At 50.5% G+C, this 18,939-nt stretch overlaps 1 protein-coding gene across 4 annotated transcripts in view; it reads left to right on the top strand.

Annotated features, from left to right (window-relative positions):
* The window catches only part of Boc (BOC cell adhesion associated, oncogene regulated), a 71,766-nt gene that overhangs the window by 48,739 nt on the left and 4,088 nt on the right, over positions 1-18,939 (top strand). For 2 of the 4 annotated variants that reach the window (XM_055625174.1, XM_055625173.1), the window contains exons 4-14: positions 4,617-4,763; positions 6,474-6,617; positions 7,655-7,948; positions 8,301-8,573; positions 11,124-11,437; positions 14,618-14,777; positions 15,177-15,287; positions 15,682-15,888; positions 16,215-16,396; positions 16,915-17,020; positions 17,315-17,437. In XM_055625174.1, coding sequence (XP_055481149.1) covers positions 4,617-4,763; positions 6,474-6,617; positions 7,655-7,948; positions 8,301-8,573; positions 11,124-11,437; positions 14,618-14,777; positions 15,177-15,287; positions 15,682-15,888; positions 16,215-16,396; positions 16,915-17,020; positions 17,315-17,437 — 2,061 coding nt within the window. Of the gene's footprint in view, positions 1-4,616; positions 4,764-6,473; positions 6,618-7,654; positions 7,949-8,300; positions 8,574-11,123; positions 11,438-14,614; positions 14,778-15,176; positions 15,288-15,681; positions 15,889-16,214; positions 16,397-16,914; positions 17,021-17,314; positions 17,438-18,939 lie in introns of all 4 variants that reach the window. The other 2 variants (XM_055625172.1, XM_055625175.1) reach the window with 1 other exon arrangement.

Here is an 18,939-nt window from a genome sequence, read left to right as displayed (position 1 = left end):
GGCCGTGGACCCTCTGCCTCGTCATTGCCACACCCAAGTCCTTCCATGAAGCTGTGTACCAGGGATTCAGCCAGAAAAGGTACCCAGTGCCTCTACTTCCTTGCCCACGGGCCAGCGTGACTGAGGGGCAGAAAAAAGACCACGGGGTCTGTGTGTCACTGAGTAGTGGTGTCATTAGCACAGGCTTCTTCCCAAGTTCTGCAACATCAGCCATAGACACAACAAGCTGTCGCAGGGACAAGTTGAGGCTTGGAGGCCATGAGAGTTGGGGAATAGAATTAACAGTAAGCCCAGAAATTTGCCCATGGCCCTGAGGCTCCTAAGCATCCCAGTAGCTTTGCCAAGTGAGCCCCATGTGGTGCCCACAACCTGGTGGATTCCATCCAAACCACAGCAGATAAGTGCAGGCTTGTCCTCTGATCTCTCAGAACACAAGGGGAGTACGGGATGGGACTATACGATAAATGCCTGCATGACCAGAACACTCACAGAGATGGGGGCATTGGTAACTCCCCTAGCATCCAGTGAAGGCGCCATCTTTTCTATCTGAACAGAAAGAGCTTTGACTTATCAGCTGGGGGGCGGGTATTCAAGGAGAAGACTGAGTGAAGAACTCTTAGAAAGTGGGGTTCAGGGTTATACTAGGAACATGGAGCTGAGATCCCAGACACTGTGTAGCTAGACACATAAAACCTTTGAAAATGAGGCGGAAAGCCTTCCACTAAGATTTGACAGTTTGTATTGAGGGCGAGGATATGGAGGCGTCTCTCTCCAAGTATTGTAATTTAATTCACGATCCTAACTCTAATAATCACTATTATATTACTTATTTTAGTGTTTTGAGACAGGGTTTCTCTGTGTAGCCCTGGCTGTCCTGGACCTCACTTTGCAGACCAGGCTGGCCTTGAGCTCACAGAAATCCTCCTGCCCCATAAGTGCTGGGATTAAAGGTGTGCACCGCCAGTACCAAGCGTGTTCTACTTACTATTAAGAGCTTCTTATTAAGAGCAGAGTGATGGGAACTAGAAAGTGGTTTTTAAAAAAAAAGTCAAATGGACTCAAGATAAAATGTGCTGCATGTGCTCTCACACTTGCCAGAAGTGAGGGTATGCTTGTACGTATCTGTCTGTGCTTTTTTGTTTTATCCCATGGCCAAGAGAATTTGGGCCTGACTTTCCCTTCAAGTGGAAAAAGGAAGTGTGGAACACAGCACACAGTATACATTGGGAGAAATTCCCACAGACAGTGCATCTAGGCGTTTAACAGAAACAACACATTGGAATATGCAGCTTCCCTTTGGAATCTGAGCTTTTCAGGGGCAGGAACCAGGCCAGGCTCTTAATAGAGCCCCAAACACTATGGGCCTTCTCAGAAAGTACTGTGACTGTAAGGCGTGTTAGTAGCCTCAGAAGTGGCCGCAGAGACCAGGGCTTTGACCTGTGGAGATCTGAGAAACAAGTGGGTCTACTGGACCATTTAGTGAAGTAGCTGAAAGAATGTGCCGAGAGAGCATACAGGAGGATGTGAGGGAAGGTAAAAAGAATAAAGCTGAGAAAATATTCCTGCAATGCATTTCTCAGGCACACAGACCACAGGCAAGGACAGGTGTGTGACCTATCAAGCCATTTCCCATGAAACCTGACCCACCCTTCTGCCAACAGAAGCCCGTTAACCCCATTTGTACCAAAGGCCTGCCCGTTATTCCCAGTGAGGCATTGTTGAGGGCCAGGAAACTGCTGTGCGGAGCCTGGCCTGGAAAGGGACTGCTCCCCTTCACGTGAAGCCAGCAGCCTCCTTCCTGACCGGGAACGCTGGAATAGGGGCCCTGACTTTTACATCATTCCTCACTTCATTACTGCGCCTTTGATCCCCTAGTGAGACTTGAATTTTACTGTGGCAGCCAAACTGGGAGTGATGGAAGTGACAGCTAAGATTTAAGCTAAGGAGGCACAAGGAGGGGACGGCAGCAAAGACCAAACTGCTGCTTATTTGTTTGGAAGCCAAGAAGCCTCGCCTGGCAGGCAGCCCCCGTGAGGAGTGGGGCACCCAGATGGGGTGTCCAGGGCCCTGCCCGCATGGGCTGTTGTGCACATGTTGGCAGCAGAACAAAGGGAGAGTTGGGCTGCGTGGCTGACCAGTGCCCAGCTTCATGCTTGCCCGAATGCACAGCCTAACAGTTGTCGGAGGATGCGGTGAGAGCCAAGAGGACCATAAGGACGCCCCAGTGCTCTAGCATTGGGTTGGTGCGGTGGGTGCCGGGCTGAGCCTTCAGTTGTGGTGGGCAGGGGCCTGGGGCCATTATGATGGAGATGGTGTTTCAGTGCCAGGCTTCTTTCACTTGCTCACATCTTTCTTGCAACACGATCTGCTAGATCTGCTAGGCTTAAGCACACTGTTGCTTGAGGCAGTTTTCCTTGGAATGATGTAAAGAAAGGAGGGGGGTGGGGAAAACAGCTCTTGGTGGGGTGGCTTTAGATTTATTAGACCGTGGATGAGAGCGCTTCTCAGCGCCTGAGGAATTTTCCAGATGCTTCTGAAGTGCAGTTTCTCATAGCTCGCTTTCTGGGGAGCTTCCTGACTTGGCAGGTACAAGGCGCCCTACCCTGAGGGAGGATTAGGGCCTTTTCGTGTTCTAAAGGAGCAGCACCGCCTGTGTTCGGCTAGGACATGAGCTCAGGCACCCCCTTTTCCTGTAGTTTATCTTCTTCCTCTCAGAGCGAAACTCATCCGTCGCACTTACCAAGGGGCTCAGCCAGCTCAGGGCTACATAATTTGCAGGCTCCAGTGCAAAGATGAAGATGCCAGCATCCTTCGTTCACAAGTGATTAAGGACTTAAGATGACTGGTCTTCCAGAGGATCCCGGTTCAATTCCCGGTGCCCGAAGAGCAACTCAAAACTGTCCATAACTCCAGTGCAAGGGGATCTAACCTCCCAAGTACCAGACATTCTTTCTCCAAAACAACTGCTGCTGGCCACACTATAATTAAATATTCATGGAGCATTTGTGTCAGGACCTTGTCTTGAGCTCAGGACACAAACCAAGCTTTGTGAGAGATTTTGAGTTTGGAGGTCATGTAAATGAGCATCTAACTTGTGAAACTTACCTTCCATGGATTTCACTTATTTAACATCATACTGTCAACATAAGCCAAGACCCAAGTTAGGCTCAGAGGACATATATGAACAAGTCTTCGTCTCTGTCCTTCAAGAGTGAACAGTTTAACACTGAAATGAAAGGCACAATGATCTTTTCATTGCACAACAGTGGGCTTCCTTCCCTACTGCGGCCCAGCTAACAACTTCTAGAAAGTTCCAACTAGGTAGCCTCCCTGACCTTGCCAGTAACTTGATCACCAGGTTCCCCAAGGTGACTATAGCTTATCTGGGGGTGGTTATTTCTCATGTTTTCTGAGAAATCTTATTTCTGCCTACTCTGCTCACCTTTTCTGGGTGGCCCATGGAAACAACACTGCCAGCAGGTGGAATCTTGCAGCGAAATTGCAGGAAGTCTAGTGCCTGGAGTCTGAGCAAAGTCTGGACTGGTCTGTACTCTTAAGAGTGGGCCTCCATGGCTTCCTCAGTTGCCACATTGAAAAAAGAAGTGTCTGGGTAAAATATTTTCATCCCTTTCTTTGTAGTCTTTATTCCTTCTCTCAAAATAGATCTGGCTACAATCCTGAAAAACGAGTTTCCTGTTCGGAATGTGGTTTTGTTGTAGACATGGCCCAGCTTTTCAGCAGCATCAGTGACTTGGCCCATGCAAAAAGATTTTTTTTTTTTTAGACACACGGATCATTTGGGAAACATCCTGCTTTCACACCAGGCTGGTCTCTGTCTTCTTCTAGTGTAGACCCAGTCCTCGTTCAAAGCTAAGACAGAAGAAATAGCCATGGGACACCAGAGGATGCGAAAGCCTGTGTCCAGACCCTCAGCTTCTCTCAGATTCCACATTAGGGTGCCGTCTGGGATTTCCTGGTGTCCTGGGAGATCTCTTGTTACCTAGGAAAATCACTAGGGCATCCACAGGGCCCCAGCTATCACCCCCAAGAGAGGAGTAGTCATTAGAGTCTGTAGGTCCTGGGAGGCAGCATCTTGTCTATGATCGTAGTTGGTAACTGAGCCACTTTTCAGTGCGAATGTGTGAAAAGGACCTGGGAGGCTGTTCTTGATGGAACTGGAAGAAAACATCAACATTTCTTTTCACTCTTCGCTTCAGTGTCCGTTTGCAGATCCTGACAACTGTGCTTGGACATTTGTGCCCTGACTGTGACCCATACCCAGGACAGCTGAGTAGAAGCAGCTTACTCTTAGGGCTCAGTGTCACAGAAGAAACCATTCTGAGCATCTTCTAGTAGCATTCTCCATGCCTCCCCAAACTTATGTTTATATAGACCTCAAGTTGAGGTGGCTGTGCAGTCTGTCAACACAGTGATGGACCCTCATCTGTACAGTGATGAGGGCTTCGCAGTTCAATCTGATAAACCTTATAGCCCCCCCAGAGGCCTAGAACTCTCTCAGCATTCTCTTATGCCCCCCAGTAGATTCTGAAGCCATTTAGTGAGACTTCCAACACAAACCTGCTAGGTCTGAATGGAGCCTTCCTTTCTCTCCACAGATCTCCAGGACTTTAAGTTAGATGTACAGCATGTGATCGAAGTAGATGAGGGGAACACAGCTGTCATTGCCTGCCACCTGCCTGAGAGCCATCCCAAAGCCCAGGTCCGGTACAGTGTCAAACAGGAGTGGCTGGAGGCCTCTAGAGGTAAGGAATAGTAGGGACAGCAACACAAAGCCCTGGAGATCTGGCTTCCATCTGCTTTCCTCTGCCGCCACCTCCCTGAGTCCCCATGATCACGCTGACAGCCCCGACCTCAGGCTAGCCAGCTGTCCTCGTAAGGGGCCAGTTTCCATGATGGAGTGTTCTCCGTCCCGTCGTGGGGACTTCAAATCATCTTGTGGGGCCCTGGAACGTGTTGCCAAGCTGCTGCCATTTGATCAGGCACTCGGCACATGGCTGACTCCAGACGCTCCCTGTTCAAGCCGGTCCCCAGGCATGTAGAGAAAGGCTGTCTGGCAAGTACAGTGTCCCCAGAGCTTCAGCATTCCCTGGTAGGCGGGAAGCTTCCCCCACATGGTAAAACAGTCTTTTGGTGGAGCTGCACAGCTGCCCCCATTTCCTGGGCACTGGGGTTAATCTCAGCTCTCACAGCTTCCTGCTCAGACCACAGTGGACATGATGGTTGGCCTAGGGGAGGCCGCAGTTTGGTCCACATTGGCGACAGGGAGGCGTATGTCCGTTAAGATGAAGTCATCCCATCCCATAACAAACTTACATGTAAGGCCAAGTCAACGTAACTTGCCATGGCCTTGTAACTCAAAATGTATCCCTTTCATATTATAGATGTTTCTGCTTATGGAGAGAAGGTATGTTTGTGATTAAAAATCTTAGTGGTGGGGGTGGGGAACAACTCAGAAAAGACAGAAAGCTGCTTTTGAAATGTCAGCACCCTGGTCCAACCACTCAGAAACAGCGGAGAGGAGAGAGGAGAAGGCAGGAGCGCTAATTCCTGTGCCCAGCAGAGCCTTGGCAGCAGCCCCAGGCAAGACTCGCTCCATCTGGCACTTGCCTAAGCAGCTCACACCTGGGTGGCCCAGCAGCAGGCAGGCACCAAGCTTAGTGACACCCTGACTCCCAGGAGGTGACAGCAGGACAGAGTTCAGAGCTGACTGACGGCCAGTGCTGTGCCTGCCGGGAAACTGGGGGCCACCCTGTTGCTGGGCTGTCCAGAAGTCGCCAGTCTGCCTCCTGCCCAAGAAACCTGTGTACATGCTTCAGGCTCTACTCATGACACACTTAGATCAGGAGCAGACAAAACCTTCCAGGCTGGCAAGGCACACTACGTGGTTTCAGGAGCCGACCCAGGGAGGGCAATGGCTAGGGGTCAGAATATTCCTCTTCCAGAGAAGGATTTCAAGAACCAGGTGGCTTAGACTGTTGACCATGACACAGAGGGGTAGAAAGTGCTGAAGCCAGTTCTTTAAACTCACCTCTTCCCCGTTTGTGTGGCACGCACCTCTGCCTTAATAGTGTTTTAGCAGCAGGCACCCTGCTTTTTTGTAAGTGGATCTAAGAGGCTGCTTAACTCCTCAAAATCACACAGTATCCTGTAGACTCAGAGCTCAGGTCCAGCTTGATCCTAAGCCCGGCATCCTTTCTGCCCTCCTCTAGCTTCCTTGAGAGTGTAAGATGATCCTCATACTCAAGCACTAACTCAGGGGCAGACAGCCAAGCAGGGTAGGGGTCTGTTCATTACTCTGGCACTCTGCCCACGCTAGGTTTTACGTGGAGAATGGCATTTCAGGCTCTGTCTGATTCTCCTCGGAACACCTCAGCTCTAAGGGAGTTTCAGACTTGACTAAGATTCCGGGCCCAAACTCACCGCATCTTCTTTCTCCCCTCCACGCTTCACAGACAACTACCTGATCATGCCGTCAGGGAATCTCCAGATTGTCAATGCCAGCCAGGAGGATGAGGGCATGTACAAGTGTGCCGCCTACAACCCAGTAACCCAGGAAGTGAAAACCTCCGGCTCCAGTGACCGGCTGCGTGTGCGCCGTAAGGACCAGACTCACTTGTCGATGGGCTATTGTGGATAGAGGCCAGCAAAGCTGGAAAGGGAGAGGGGTACCTTGGGGGCAGACCAAGTTCGGGGTCTGTGAGCCTAGGGGTAGAGGGGTGGCGGCACCCCAGCCTTGCTTGCTCTTATAGCTCATTGTGGAGGGCAAATCACTTCCCGCTTCTCAGTGTGACTTTGCAGGAGGGATGATTCTGCTGGGTGGGAATGTAGAACACAGAGGCTTCATGCAAGGGGCACTATTGTGGATAGCCTCTGGGCCTGCCTTCTGCTCCTTACTCCCAATGTCTCCCTCTGCAGAAAATCTATAGAGGTATCACAGGCTCCCTCATTCGTGAGCAAACACCCTCACCTCCCAAGCACCCATTCAAGGTTCCCCAAGTACTCAGTGAACTACTACTACCGAGCACCTGAGGTGGATTTTCTCCCAAAGCTAATGGAGCAAAATTCTTTCTCTTCTTCCTAAGTAGAAATAGAGAGTCTCTAAAACTGTGTGTTCCAGGGTTTATAAAAACTGGAGTTGCCAGTGGCTGGCCCTGCAGGGATCCTGGGATAGCAGGACGCTGAAGAGTGTCTGCCTTGCAGCCAGTCTGTGCACTTTCTCCCCAGCTTTGAGAAAGATGTCTGCTTTCGCCTCTGAGCACCTGACAGGGTCACTGATTTGTGTTTGGGGACTTTGGAGTGTAAGAAGTGTATGACTTTCAACAGTGGCTGCTGCTCAGCTTAGCGGGTTGCCCACCCTGGAAGGGACACACTGACTTGGATGTTGAAGTCGAGTTGGAGCCCAGCAGATCCTTGTGTCTCACTTTGTCCTCAGGCTCAGCGTGCACTGCCTGATGTCAAGCAGGACTTGAGGCGAAACAATCTGACAAGTGACATTGTATAAGCTGGGCTGTGAGCCTCAGAGGGACTTTTTTCATCTCAAGCCCATGCTCTCGGAAATCCTTCTGGGGCTGGGCCATCACAGGCTGAAAGAAGTCCAAGTCTTAACTCTGTGTGTCCCTCCTCCCCTCTCCAGGGTCCACTGCTGAGGCTGCCCGCATCATCTACCCACTGGAAGCCCAGACTGTCATTGTCACCAAAGGCCAGAGTCTCATACTGGAGTGTGTGGCCAGTGGGATCCCGCCACCTCGAGTCACGTGGGCCAAGGATGGGTCCAGCATTGCTGCCTACAACAAGACCCGATTCCTGCTGAGCAACTTGCTGATCGACACCACCAGTGAGGAGGACTCAGGCACCTACCGCTGTATGGCCAGCAACGGGGTTGGGGAACCCGGTGTGGCTGTCATTCTCTACAATGTCCAGGTGTTTGGTGAGCATCTTTACGGACTTCCTCCTTAATCTTCCCTCTAACCTTCCTGGCCCTTCCAGAAGCATATACCCTAGCTCAGAGAGAGTTAGGTTGTGAAAGGTCACAGAGCTGAAAGCAGGGAAGCACACTGGGGAAACAGAGATTCTGAGATCCCAGGATTTAGGCCCTGGACCTTGGTTGGTGTGCTCTTTAGGTATGTAGACACTCCCTCCCCCCACTCCTCCCATAGAGAGAACCCAACTGCCAGGGAGGAGGAAAGAGTGTGTTTCAACTAGCTGTGTCTCCACTAGCCTGTGTCATCCTGGAGGGGGGAAAATGCAGCCCTCCCGATTCTGATGTGTCTTCTCTGCAGAACCCCCTGAGGTCACTGTGGAGCTGTCCCAGCTGGTCATCCCGTGGGGCCAGAGTGCAAAGCTCACCTGTGAGGTGCGCGGAAACCCCCCACCCTCTGTTCTGTGGCTGAGGAACGCCGTGCCCCTCACCTCCAGCCAGCGCCTGCGGCTGTCTCGGAGAGCCCTGCGTGTGATCGGTGTCGGGCCTGAGGACGAAGGCGTGTACCAATGCATGGCTGAGAATGAAGTGGGGAGTGCCCACGCGGTGGTCCAACTGAGGACTGCACGGCCAGGTGAGTGCAAGGGGCCCAGATGTCAGAAGCTCCAATCGGAGCAGGAAGACTGTACAGTTCTTTTCTCAAATAAATGGAACTCTTTAGATTCATTCATAGAGTCATTTCAGTTGATGCTTATACTGACCTGGCATCTACTGTGTTTTCAGCAAGGATCCGGTGAGGTAGAGAACGTGAGAAAGATCCCCTCTGCCTATAAAGGAGATGAAACCATGGGAAACATTTCAGAGATAAAACTACAATGGATGGCACAGTTCAGTGCCGTCATTACCAGGTTCAGTCACCAGCACCAATGTCAGGTAGATCACAGTTGCCTGTAATGCTAGCTCAGGGTCTCTGACTCCCTGTTCTGACCTCCAAAGGCAATTGCACTCACAAAGTGCCCACCCATAAATTCATATGTATACATACACAGATTTAAAGAAAAAAAAATCTTTAAAAAGTACCAGTTGAAGGTCTCTTCTAAGACTTAAGACAGACTCTTAGCTTTGAGCCACTACAAAATAAAAGATTGGTCATATGCTTTCAGATTGCAATAGCGCAGAGTAAACACACCCATTCCAAAAAGATGGAATGACACAGAAAGGAGAGATAGGAGCAAGGCAAGACCACAACCCAGCAGGCCAAGCCTTAAGTCATGTAACTCTATATCTAGTGTTTAGGGCAAAACATGGATGTGGGCTTCAGCAGTCTTGGGCATCCTGACCCTGTGGTCATGGTCTCTCTTGGGTTAGCGCCATGTGTTGCCAGTTGCTTTGCTTGGCAAATATTCTGTGTTTGAATGTATCTTGGGGACTTTACTCATCCCAAAGCTGCCTGCTTCACCATCTTAAGGGCTCTCCATAGGGACTGTGATCCTGCTATGCATTGCCTCCCAGACTTTCCCTTAAAATACGGGAGGAAGGGCCACTGACCTCACAACTCTTGCGTTCTGCATGTCTACTCAACCAGTGCCCTGTGGATGGCACCAAAGCTTTTGTTTGCCCAAGCTATTTGGATCACCCCTACAACACAGTGGTCCATGAATGTCTGGCTGGCTGCCTGAAGCGGCAACACTTCCCTGTGTGACAAGCTTGTGACACGTTGCCCAAGAGTTCTCTTCTCAAAGCAAAGTCTTTCAAATGGCTTAAAGCCTTTATACCTCTAAGGCTGCTCTGAGTGAGGTCGAGCCATTTCCTGACATGTCCTCAAGACACGTTTTGAACCATCTTGGTGCAAAATACGTGGCTTCCTCTTAATGGCTCTGATGATTTTTAACAACCTCCTCAGCCAAATGTCTATTTTTCCACATCGTTTTCTCATTCCTTCTTGTTCCTAACTCTTGAGACAGGTCAGCTAACAGTAACCAAACCGTGGCCTGGGTGCCGGGCTTCCTTGAAATTTCCTCTAGTCACTTTCAAATGTAGCTTCCCGCAATGTCTTTGCCACAGTGTCACACGCATGGTTTCCAGTCCGACTCCTCGCAGAGTTCTTGTTCTGTCTTAAGGCCCGAGGACAGCCTCCTTGTCATCTCATCGACACCCTGCTCTCCTGAGATCCCACCCAAAGCCCATCAGCCTCTACAGACAGCACCTTACAGCTGCTTTAGCACTCATGTCCATTCTACAAACCCCCCTCTAAATCAGCCCTGAAGGCGCGAAAACCTCGTGGCGGGTTTGGTTGCAGCACCAATCCCACCTCTCTGTTGCCAATTTTCTGTGTCATTTTTTCCAGCATCGTGACAAAGAAAATAACTTCGAAGGAGAAAACAACTTAGAGGGAAGGACTCTTGTTTTGGTTCGTGGTTTTGGAGTTTTTAACGCAGAGCACTTAGGGCCCACTGAGTCTGGGTCCATAATAAGACAGAGCTTCGTGTCAGTTTCCGTGACAGAAACTATATGGCGGACAGTGAATAGAGAGGAAGGGACTGGGAGAAAGACTAACCTTCAGAAATATGCCTCTGTGGCCTATTTCCTCCAGACAGACCCTACCTCCCCCCCCAAAAAAAAATCAGCTGGGGACCAATCATTTAACCCATGAGACTGTAGGGGACATTTGACATTTAAACCATCACATCAGTGCCAGTGAGATGGCTCAGCAGGTAAAGTGCTTCCTGCTAAGCCTGAGGACCTGTGGTCAAGCCCCAGGACCCACACGGACAACCAACTCCCCAAAGCTGTTCTTTGACTCCTGCACACACACACACACACACACAGAGAGAGAGAGAGAGAGAGAGAGAGAGAGAATAAAAAGCAATAAAAACTTTAAATATAAACCTTGGCATCATTCAAACACGTATCCTGAAGATAGAGGCAGCAGGTTACAGAGACTTAAGTGGCTTGTCTTTGGCCTCCAAACTGCAGAGGCCTGGTCCTAGCGGACAGGTCTCCTTTTCCTTCTGGCAGGACAAGGCCGCCAGCCTTCTCTCTTCTGCAGAGCCTGGTTGTGTGTCACGGGGCAGGCTGATGGTGATCTCAGGTCTTCTCTGATTTTATTCTGTTTTCTCCCTGGCAGGCGATCAGGGCCGCTAACACCTTCCCCCTTCCCTTCTCTTTCCTGCTTGGTCCTCAGACATGACCCTGAGACCCGGGAGGGATACTAAGCCGGTCGCTGCCACACCTCCCATGCCACCCTCCAGACCCAGCAGACCCAGCAGACCCGACCAGATGCTTCAGGAGCAACCTGGGCTTGCTAAGCCCCCAACATCAGTACAGCCGACTTCCCTGAAGTGCCTGGGAGAGGACCAGGTAGCCCCCGCAGAGGCACCCATCATTCTCAGCTCCCCCCGGACCTCCAAGACTGATTCGTATGAGCTGGTGTGGCGGCCTCGACATGAGGGTGGCAGCCGGGCACCCATCCTCTACTACGTGGTGAAACATCGTAAGGTATGACCCTGGCATTGTGCCCCCTCCCCCGCAAGCTCCTTCTTAGTGAAGCTGAAGTGAGTCCCTCTATCTCCTGCCCTGAGGCCAGGACCCAGCAGGCACCCCAGAAGTGCCTTCCCCTTCCATCTCTTCAAATGCCCATCCCTACCACCTTGTGGAAAGCTAGTGGTGATCCAGCCAGGTGATCTCTCAGAAGTCTAGGCCGAGGCTCCATATAGACTCTCAGGTGTAACCTTTGTGTTCATTTATCTGGAAGTTGGTGCCCACTTCAAGTCCAGAGACAACTCACCCACCTCTGTCACCATCACCATCCTCTCCCCTCCCCTCCCCCCACCATTATATTTTGGCGATGCTATTTGAATTTGTTTTCCAACCAAAGCAAGCTCTTTTTAAAACACATCTGTGGGAACTTCAGCAGGCCAGACAGGTCCCTCTAGCCAGGCAAATAAATATAGGGAACACATGTTCTCCCTGTGGGGTATAAAATGCCCTCCAGTCCTCCGATAATGTGGTCACTCCTGTTTAACCAGCAGGCGTTAGAGCTCCTGGCACATCAGGTTGTTGAGATCTTAGCTGTTTCCCCTCACCAGACAGAATCTGCCTAGGGGCTGTTGTAGGAGCTATGAGGGAGAACATTCTAGACTGTGAGAGGATGCAGAGACAGGGCCACGCCAGGCTGCCACGCTCCTTCAAAGCTGTGCAAGGAAGATGAGATGAAATTCCTTATAAATCCTTTCCGTTCACCACAAGTCTGTGCTCTTTCTTTCTAATGGCATCGGAGAGTAGAAAAGTACTGGTTTTAAGTGAATTAAAAATTTCATTACCAACAACCTACTCTAAATGTGGAGTTTGTGTGCATATTAGACTTCTTTTTTTTTTTTTCTTATAAAAATGCTTGGAAGAAAATATGGAAATGTGAACTGGAGCAGAAAATATTTGCCCTTTTTTTTTTTTTCTGCTTCAAAAGCAAACACGAAAACAAGACTACACTCACACAGTGGAATGTTCTGATGCTGCACAAGCCAGGTCCTTGCTGCAAACATCACTGGCCTCTCACAGTCTGTCCTTCTCCTTGTCTGGCTCTTCCAGAAGGCCTGGGAACCAGAGAAGTTCCCAGAAACCTCAGGTGGTCAGAAAGGTGCCTAAGGCAGAGCAGCATCCTGTACCTCATGTAGTTTCCCATGTAGGTATAGGAAAGACCACCATCTCTTCCTTTACCCCAACCCCCAGGAACAGCAAAAGGTTCGAATGGTTTTGTGAAAAGAAACAGTCTTGTTTAGCCCCGTTCCTTATTTTCCTATGTAACTAGACACCTCCCTGTGAGTTAAAGACAAAGATCAAGGAAGGCCAAATATAGTACCCAAGAGACAGAAATCAGTGTGAGAGTAAAAACAATATTTTTCAGGCCAATACGTGGCTCTGAAGCTACCTCCCACAACAGGGAGGCGGGCAGGGACCGCACCAGGGTAATCCGGAAATGCCAGGCCAGCGTGTGTGACAGTGACTAATTACCCTCCCGTTTCTTATTTTCTTTTCTGGGTCCCAGTGGAAGTGTGAGGACCGTGCTGGGAGGACAGAGGGAGGAGGGGTAGAGGGAAATGACAGTCAGGATGGGGCCCCTGCTATGTCTGGCTTCTATTAGGCATTGCCCTGTGGAACAGTTGGCGCTTTTAGGTGGACGTTGCCAAGGTGGCAAGCATGTCTTGAAAGCCATTCTTGCTCATGGAACTAACCTAGCTTAACGGTCACCACCTAAAAAAAGAGAGTGCTGGAATCAGAAGTCAGCCTTGGGTTGTGAGGGTTTTTGTTTGTTTTTGCTTTTCGGTTTTGCTTTTGGGGTGTTTGTTTATTTGTTTTCGTGCCCTGTCTTCTGCAGGACATTGGGAGTTAGTCAGGCTGGTTTTCACGCGGACAATGCGAGTTTCATCTAGTCCACTGTAGACCCGGGCTACTGTGTTTGGGTTTGCCACATCACTGGGGATTCGCAGTTTGTGAAAACCTTTCCCCTTGGAACCAGTCCTGGAAGCCCGACATTAATGAGCTCAGACCATCCCCCTGCCTTGAATGAGAGGTTTTGTTCTGCTCTGGAAGACTTTGCTTAGGGATAAGAGCTTTCCCCAGCAGCTGTTTGCTCTCTCCATCAAGCCCCAGCTCTCCACTCTGGAAGGCTTTCTGAGATGCACGGAGCTGGTAACTAAGTCCTTCTTAAAAGATGGTGGGCGAGAAGAAAGAATCTTTCACCACTGCCTTTGGGTGCCTGGAGCCCTCCCATAATTTTTTTTTTTTTTTAAGAGAGTGAACCATTAAAAATTCATTTAAATCTTGAACACACACCAATCTTTAAGCTTCAAAAACAAGGATAGAGAAAGAACTTTAAAGTGAGAAATCTCAGAGGATGAAGGATACAGAGAAGGTTAGGAGACAGGCCGGGAGTTTATTTGTTGGGGACCTCACCTGTGCCAGGTCATCTAATTTGACTTCAGAACAACCCAAGACACTGTATTTGCCTCTTCTTAGAAATGAACAGCTCAGGGCTCACCAGTGAGGGAATTTGCTCACGGTTGTACAGCCAGAGCTTGAACTCGGGGTCTTCTACGTCCAGAATCCTCTCGCGAGAACAGGTCACATTCTGCGCATGCTCTTTGGACTCCAGTGAGGGTTTCTGTGCTCACTAGCTCCGCAGCGGTGGGCTAATTCCTCAGCTCTCTAAGCTTAGGCTCTTTGCTTGAGACGTGGGAATGGGACGAAGATCAGTTGCTGGGACCTGAGGGCGGTGAGGTAGTGCACGCCCAGTGAGCTCTCCACGGTGCTCTTTCCATTGCTAGAGCCTTTGTCATCGTTCTTGTTGGCGTCCCCCGTTAGAACAAGAACCGAAGGACTGTGTTTGGCTCCTTTTGTAAGCAGAGAGAACATTAGATGAGGAGGTTGCGGGAGATGGAGGTGTGGCCTCTGGGGGAGTCGCCAGCACTGTCAGTCTGGCCTTCTAGCTATCCTTGCAAACGTCCCTTGATGGGATCATTACCTGAGAGACCAAGAGGACCAGCCTGAGCTCTACAGTCCCACCCGCGCCCAAGCTGACCCGTGGTCCTTTCCCTCTTCCTGCCATCCTGGGCTCAACCTGAAATCCTCCTGGACACTAGAGAAGAAGTGGGTCCTTACCCCCATCGCTTTCTCCAGCAGGTCACAAACTCCTCTGACGACTGGACCATTTCCGGCATTCCAGCCAGCCAGCACCGCCTCACCCTTACCAGGCTTGATCCTGGAAGCTTGTATGAAGTGGAGATGGCAGCCTACAACTGTGCTGGCGAGGGCCAGACGGCCATGGTCACCTTCCGTACAGGTAAAGCCAAACACTGTGCCTAGCGCAGAGTTCCAAAAGCCCGAGCAAGTTAAAGCAAGCTCAGGTGCAAAGTCCTGTATGCTTCGTCCAGCTCTTCACCCACAGCTCTGCCCTTCCCCAGTGGCTGCCTCTGTGGACTTAGGTGCCTTGGCTAAAGTGCTACCTTTCATCTCGGGACTTTTGAGTCTCTCTTCATCCCTTCATCCCTCCCAAGCACAGGGTCCAAAAAATAGCATAGTAGAGTTGGCCTAGGTTGGGAATGATGCTACACTTTCAGTGTCCTGAAATCTTATTAGTAGCTCCTGTTGCAGCTCTTGGCAGATTCTTAATCAAAGGAAATTTTGACAAAGGAAGGGATAGATGCTCTCTCACTCGCTGTTCTCAATCCCTCTCACACAGGACGGCGGCCCAAACCCGAGATCGTGGCCAGCAAGGAGCAGCAGATCCAGAGAGATGACCCTGGTGCCGGTCTGCAGAGCAGCAGCCAGCCTGACCACAGCCGCCTCTCCCGTAAGCCCAGCAGCAGTGAGGGGCAGGCAATGAGCAATCAGAACAGACTGCCACAGAAGGCTGAATGAGATTAGGGCTCCATAGTCCAGGAGTCTCAGTAACGTATTCTTCGCATCTCTTTAGTAAACCACAGTGAAAAAAAAAAACAAAAACAAATACAGATTGGAGTCTTTTGGAGAAAATACTGAAATTACTGAGTCTGTAGGCCCAGAGAGTAGCAATTCTCTGTTGTTGCAGAAGAGAGGATGAAGAAGTTTTAGCTCCGGGGCCTCTTCCACGCTAGGATACAAACAAGAGTGAGAGGGCTGTGGGAATGAACAGGCCCTGTCAGGGTCAGGCCGGGTCTAGTTGGTCCAGAGCATCACCTCATTTCCTCTGTGCATGGTCATCCCAGCCCCAGAAGCTCCAGACAGACCCACCATCTCCATGGCTTCCGAGACCTCAGTGTACGTGACGTGGATTCCCCGTGGAAATGGCGGCTTCCCGATTCAGTCTTTCCGTGTGGAGTATAAGAAGCTCAAAAAAGTGGGCGATTGGATCCTGGCCACTAGTGCCATCCCTCCCTCGAGGCTCTCTGTGGAGATCACAGGCCTGGAGAAAGGTAGGAGCCTGGTCCTTTCTGCCCTGGGAGCACCTGGAGGAGGAGGAGAAGGAACAAGGAATTCAGTCCTCCCTTCATCCCCCACATAGTACTCATGGGTATGGAATTTGTGACTCTGCCTCAGCCCCACGGCCCCTCCTCCTTCCTCTCTCCAGAGAGGAGTCCAAAGCCACTTCCTGTCTGGCTTGAGGAGGGTTGACTCTTCTTCATATGGGTCCTGTGTGACATCTCTAGGGAAGACCTGACCTCCCTGGGCTGGGCCTTGAAGGGCAGTGGGTGAAGCAACTGTATTTCTGAAGCTCAGGGAGGCTCTCTCTCTCCCACAGGTATTTCTTACAAGTTCCGAGTCCGTGCTTTGAACATGCTAGGGGAGAGCGAGCCTAGTGCCCCCTCCAGGCCCTACGTGGTCTCAGGCTACAGCGGCCGCGTGTATGAAAGGCCCGTGGCAGGCCCGTACATCACCTTCACCGATGCGGTCAATGAGACCACCATCATGCTCAAGTGGATGGTAAGTGTCCTAGCCACCAGCAGCGTGGGTAGGTTCCCTCTCGTGCCTGCCTGTGGGTTTGGCTCCCCATTCAGCATGCCTGAAAAGCCCCCTTGTGAGGGGGACCTGGGAGGGTGACGGTAGTCGGAGCTGCTGTTGGCAGTCTCTTTTAAACTGGTGCCCACTCTCTGATTGCATTCCATCCTCCTTCCTGCCTTTCCTCTGATACCATAGGGAATCCCGGTGCTTGTCCAGTGTCCCTTCATGCTTTCGGGGAGGCGCAAAAAGGGTCAGGGTCTCTGAAGAAGTACAGTCTGTTTCTTGCTTCTAAAAGCTCCCGGGCCCATCGGCAGAATAAAATAATGTCGATCTCCGCAGCCTTCTTCAGAGAGCCTGAGGGACTCATTCAGCAATTTTTGCTGGGTCTCCCATGAAGTTCAAGCCCTGGACTGGGGCTCTGCTGGCTCCACGGCCTGCAGGTTTTGCCTCGCTGATCTCTCTAATGCACCGTAAACATGTCTGTCCTCTCTTTCATGTAGTACATTCCAGCCAGTAACAACAACACCCCGATCCATGGCTTCTATATTTACTACCGACCCACAGACAGTGACAATGACAGTGATTACAAGAAGGACACGGTGGAAGGTGAGCAGATGTGTTGACAGAATTTCCTTCACCAGCAAGGGGGTCTCAGGTGTTGGCAAAACCTCCTGAGTCGTAAAATCTCGATCTGCGACACACATGGAGCTGTGCAGTTAAAAAGCTCGACCACCTCCTTCTTAATGACCATGGCACAACAGAAACACGGGTGGTCATTGGAGACAGCTCTCTCCAGCACGTCTCTTGCCAGTGACGCTAGCTTAGACGAACAGCTTTGTCTGTGTGATCAAGGCCAAGCAGACAATATGTACATCACCAGGCTCTCACTCTCCTTCCCAGGGGACAGGTACTGGCACTCCATCAGCCACCTGCAGCCGGAGACCTCCTACGACATTAAGATGCAGTGCTTCAACGAAGGAGGGGAGAGCGAGTTCAGCAATGTCATGATCTGCGAGACCAAAGGTGATTCTCCCAGGGTCCTCTCCTGTCCTGGGAATTCCCGAAGAGTGGGGCAGTCTCATTTCCACCCCGCATTGCTGTCCCTTTCCAAGGAGACCCTGATTTCCCAAGTATCCCAGGCTTCCTCATAGTTGTCACCCTTCTTATTCGCCTGAGCTTTGTGTTAATATGAGCTTTGTGTTAATATGCCGTCATAATGGCTTCAAGGACTTGAGAATTCACTGACCCATGAACTCATAGGAATAGCACCCGTCTTAAAGGTGTAAATGTTCTATGCATGCTATATTTCTTGTCATTGGGTATTTATATTGGTTGGCTTATTTAATTTAACTGCATCCTGGTGAGGTGGGAAGGAAATCTGAGCCTCTATAACTTTTGCTACATCTTGGCAAAAGTTATAGAGCCAAGATGTGGTAGAGCCTACTTCAGACAGTTTCATATAGCTACAAGCCTAGGTTTATTCTCTGCACTAAAACATTAAACGCACACACACATATGTGCATTAGTTAATGTGTGCACATTGCTCAGGTGCGTAGGCATCATTATGTCTGATTTTTAAATACTCAAAACGAGTTAAAAAAAAAAAGTGTCTTACCAAGGACCTGATCAGAAGATCACAAAGGAATCAGAGAAAACAGCACTCTTCTGAGGCAGAGGCAATTGTGTTCTCTGTCTCGCTTTGCATGGCCTTCAGTCACTTCACAAATACTCACTGAGAACCTCCTGTGTGCAGCCAGGGAAAGCAACAGACTTTAAGGTCTTCTTGGGTCTCTTCAGATTAACTCTTGAAGTTAGAATGAGGAGGGAGTGGCCTGGGGGACATGCCAAACCTAAAAAGTGACTCCAGATGGGAGGATGAAGAGAAGGGGCAGCTCGGGGGAGAGGCCAGAGACTCAGCGTGGCAGTGGGTCACTGAAGGATGCTGGAGGAGGAGCTAGTGGAGTTTGCAAGGACCGTGAGGTAGAAGAGGGTCTATGTTGGGTTTCTTTGTAATAGGGTCATGGGTGCTCTGAGGGTAGAAAACTGGGGCTCTGAAATAAAGGTGAGGAGAATAGCTGTTGTCATGGCTTTTGAGGAGGTGTAAGCAGGGCCCAGGCCAACTGCATGCTGGGTTGGGATGCCCAAGCGGCTGCCATCTATTGAAATGGAGACGGTGAGAAGAGAAATGGATCCAAAGGGAATGGGGGAAGAGAAGGACCAGGAAAGTTTCTGAGCAGCAGATTCTTTGGGGATGCCGAAAGTGCCTGACAAAAGCAGGTCTCCTGATTCTGGAGGTCCCTTAGGACATGGGGGAATCATGGGGATAGGAGAGGCTACACACTGAGAGGAACTGGGACTGTCTCCCAAGACCCGAGGAAGCAGAAGGGAGATGGGTGGAGGTAGGTCGGGAGGCTGTGACATCAGAAAGCTGAGAGAGGATGCGCCAGGGTTTTTTATGTGGGTTCTCCTGCAGTAACAACCCCCCCACCCTGGAAGAGCATAGGGTCCACCTTTGATTTGCATTC

Source organism: Psammomys obesus, unplaced genomic scaffold (genome assembly GCF_907164565.1).
Source record: "Psammomys obesus unplaced genomic scaffold, mPsaObe1.curated_primary_1811, whole genome shotgun sequence".
In the NCBI taxonomy this organism is placed as follows: Eukaryota; Metazoa; Chordata; class Mammalia; order Rodentia; family Muridae; genus Psammomys; species Psammomys obesus.
Note: the sequence above shows the minus strand (reverse complement) of the source record. Positions and strands in the feature narration are given on the sequence as shown.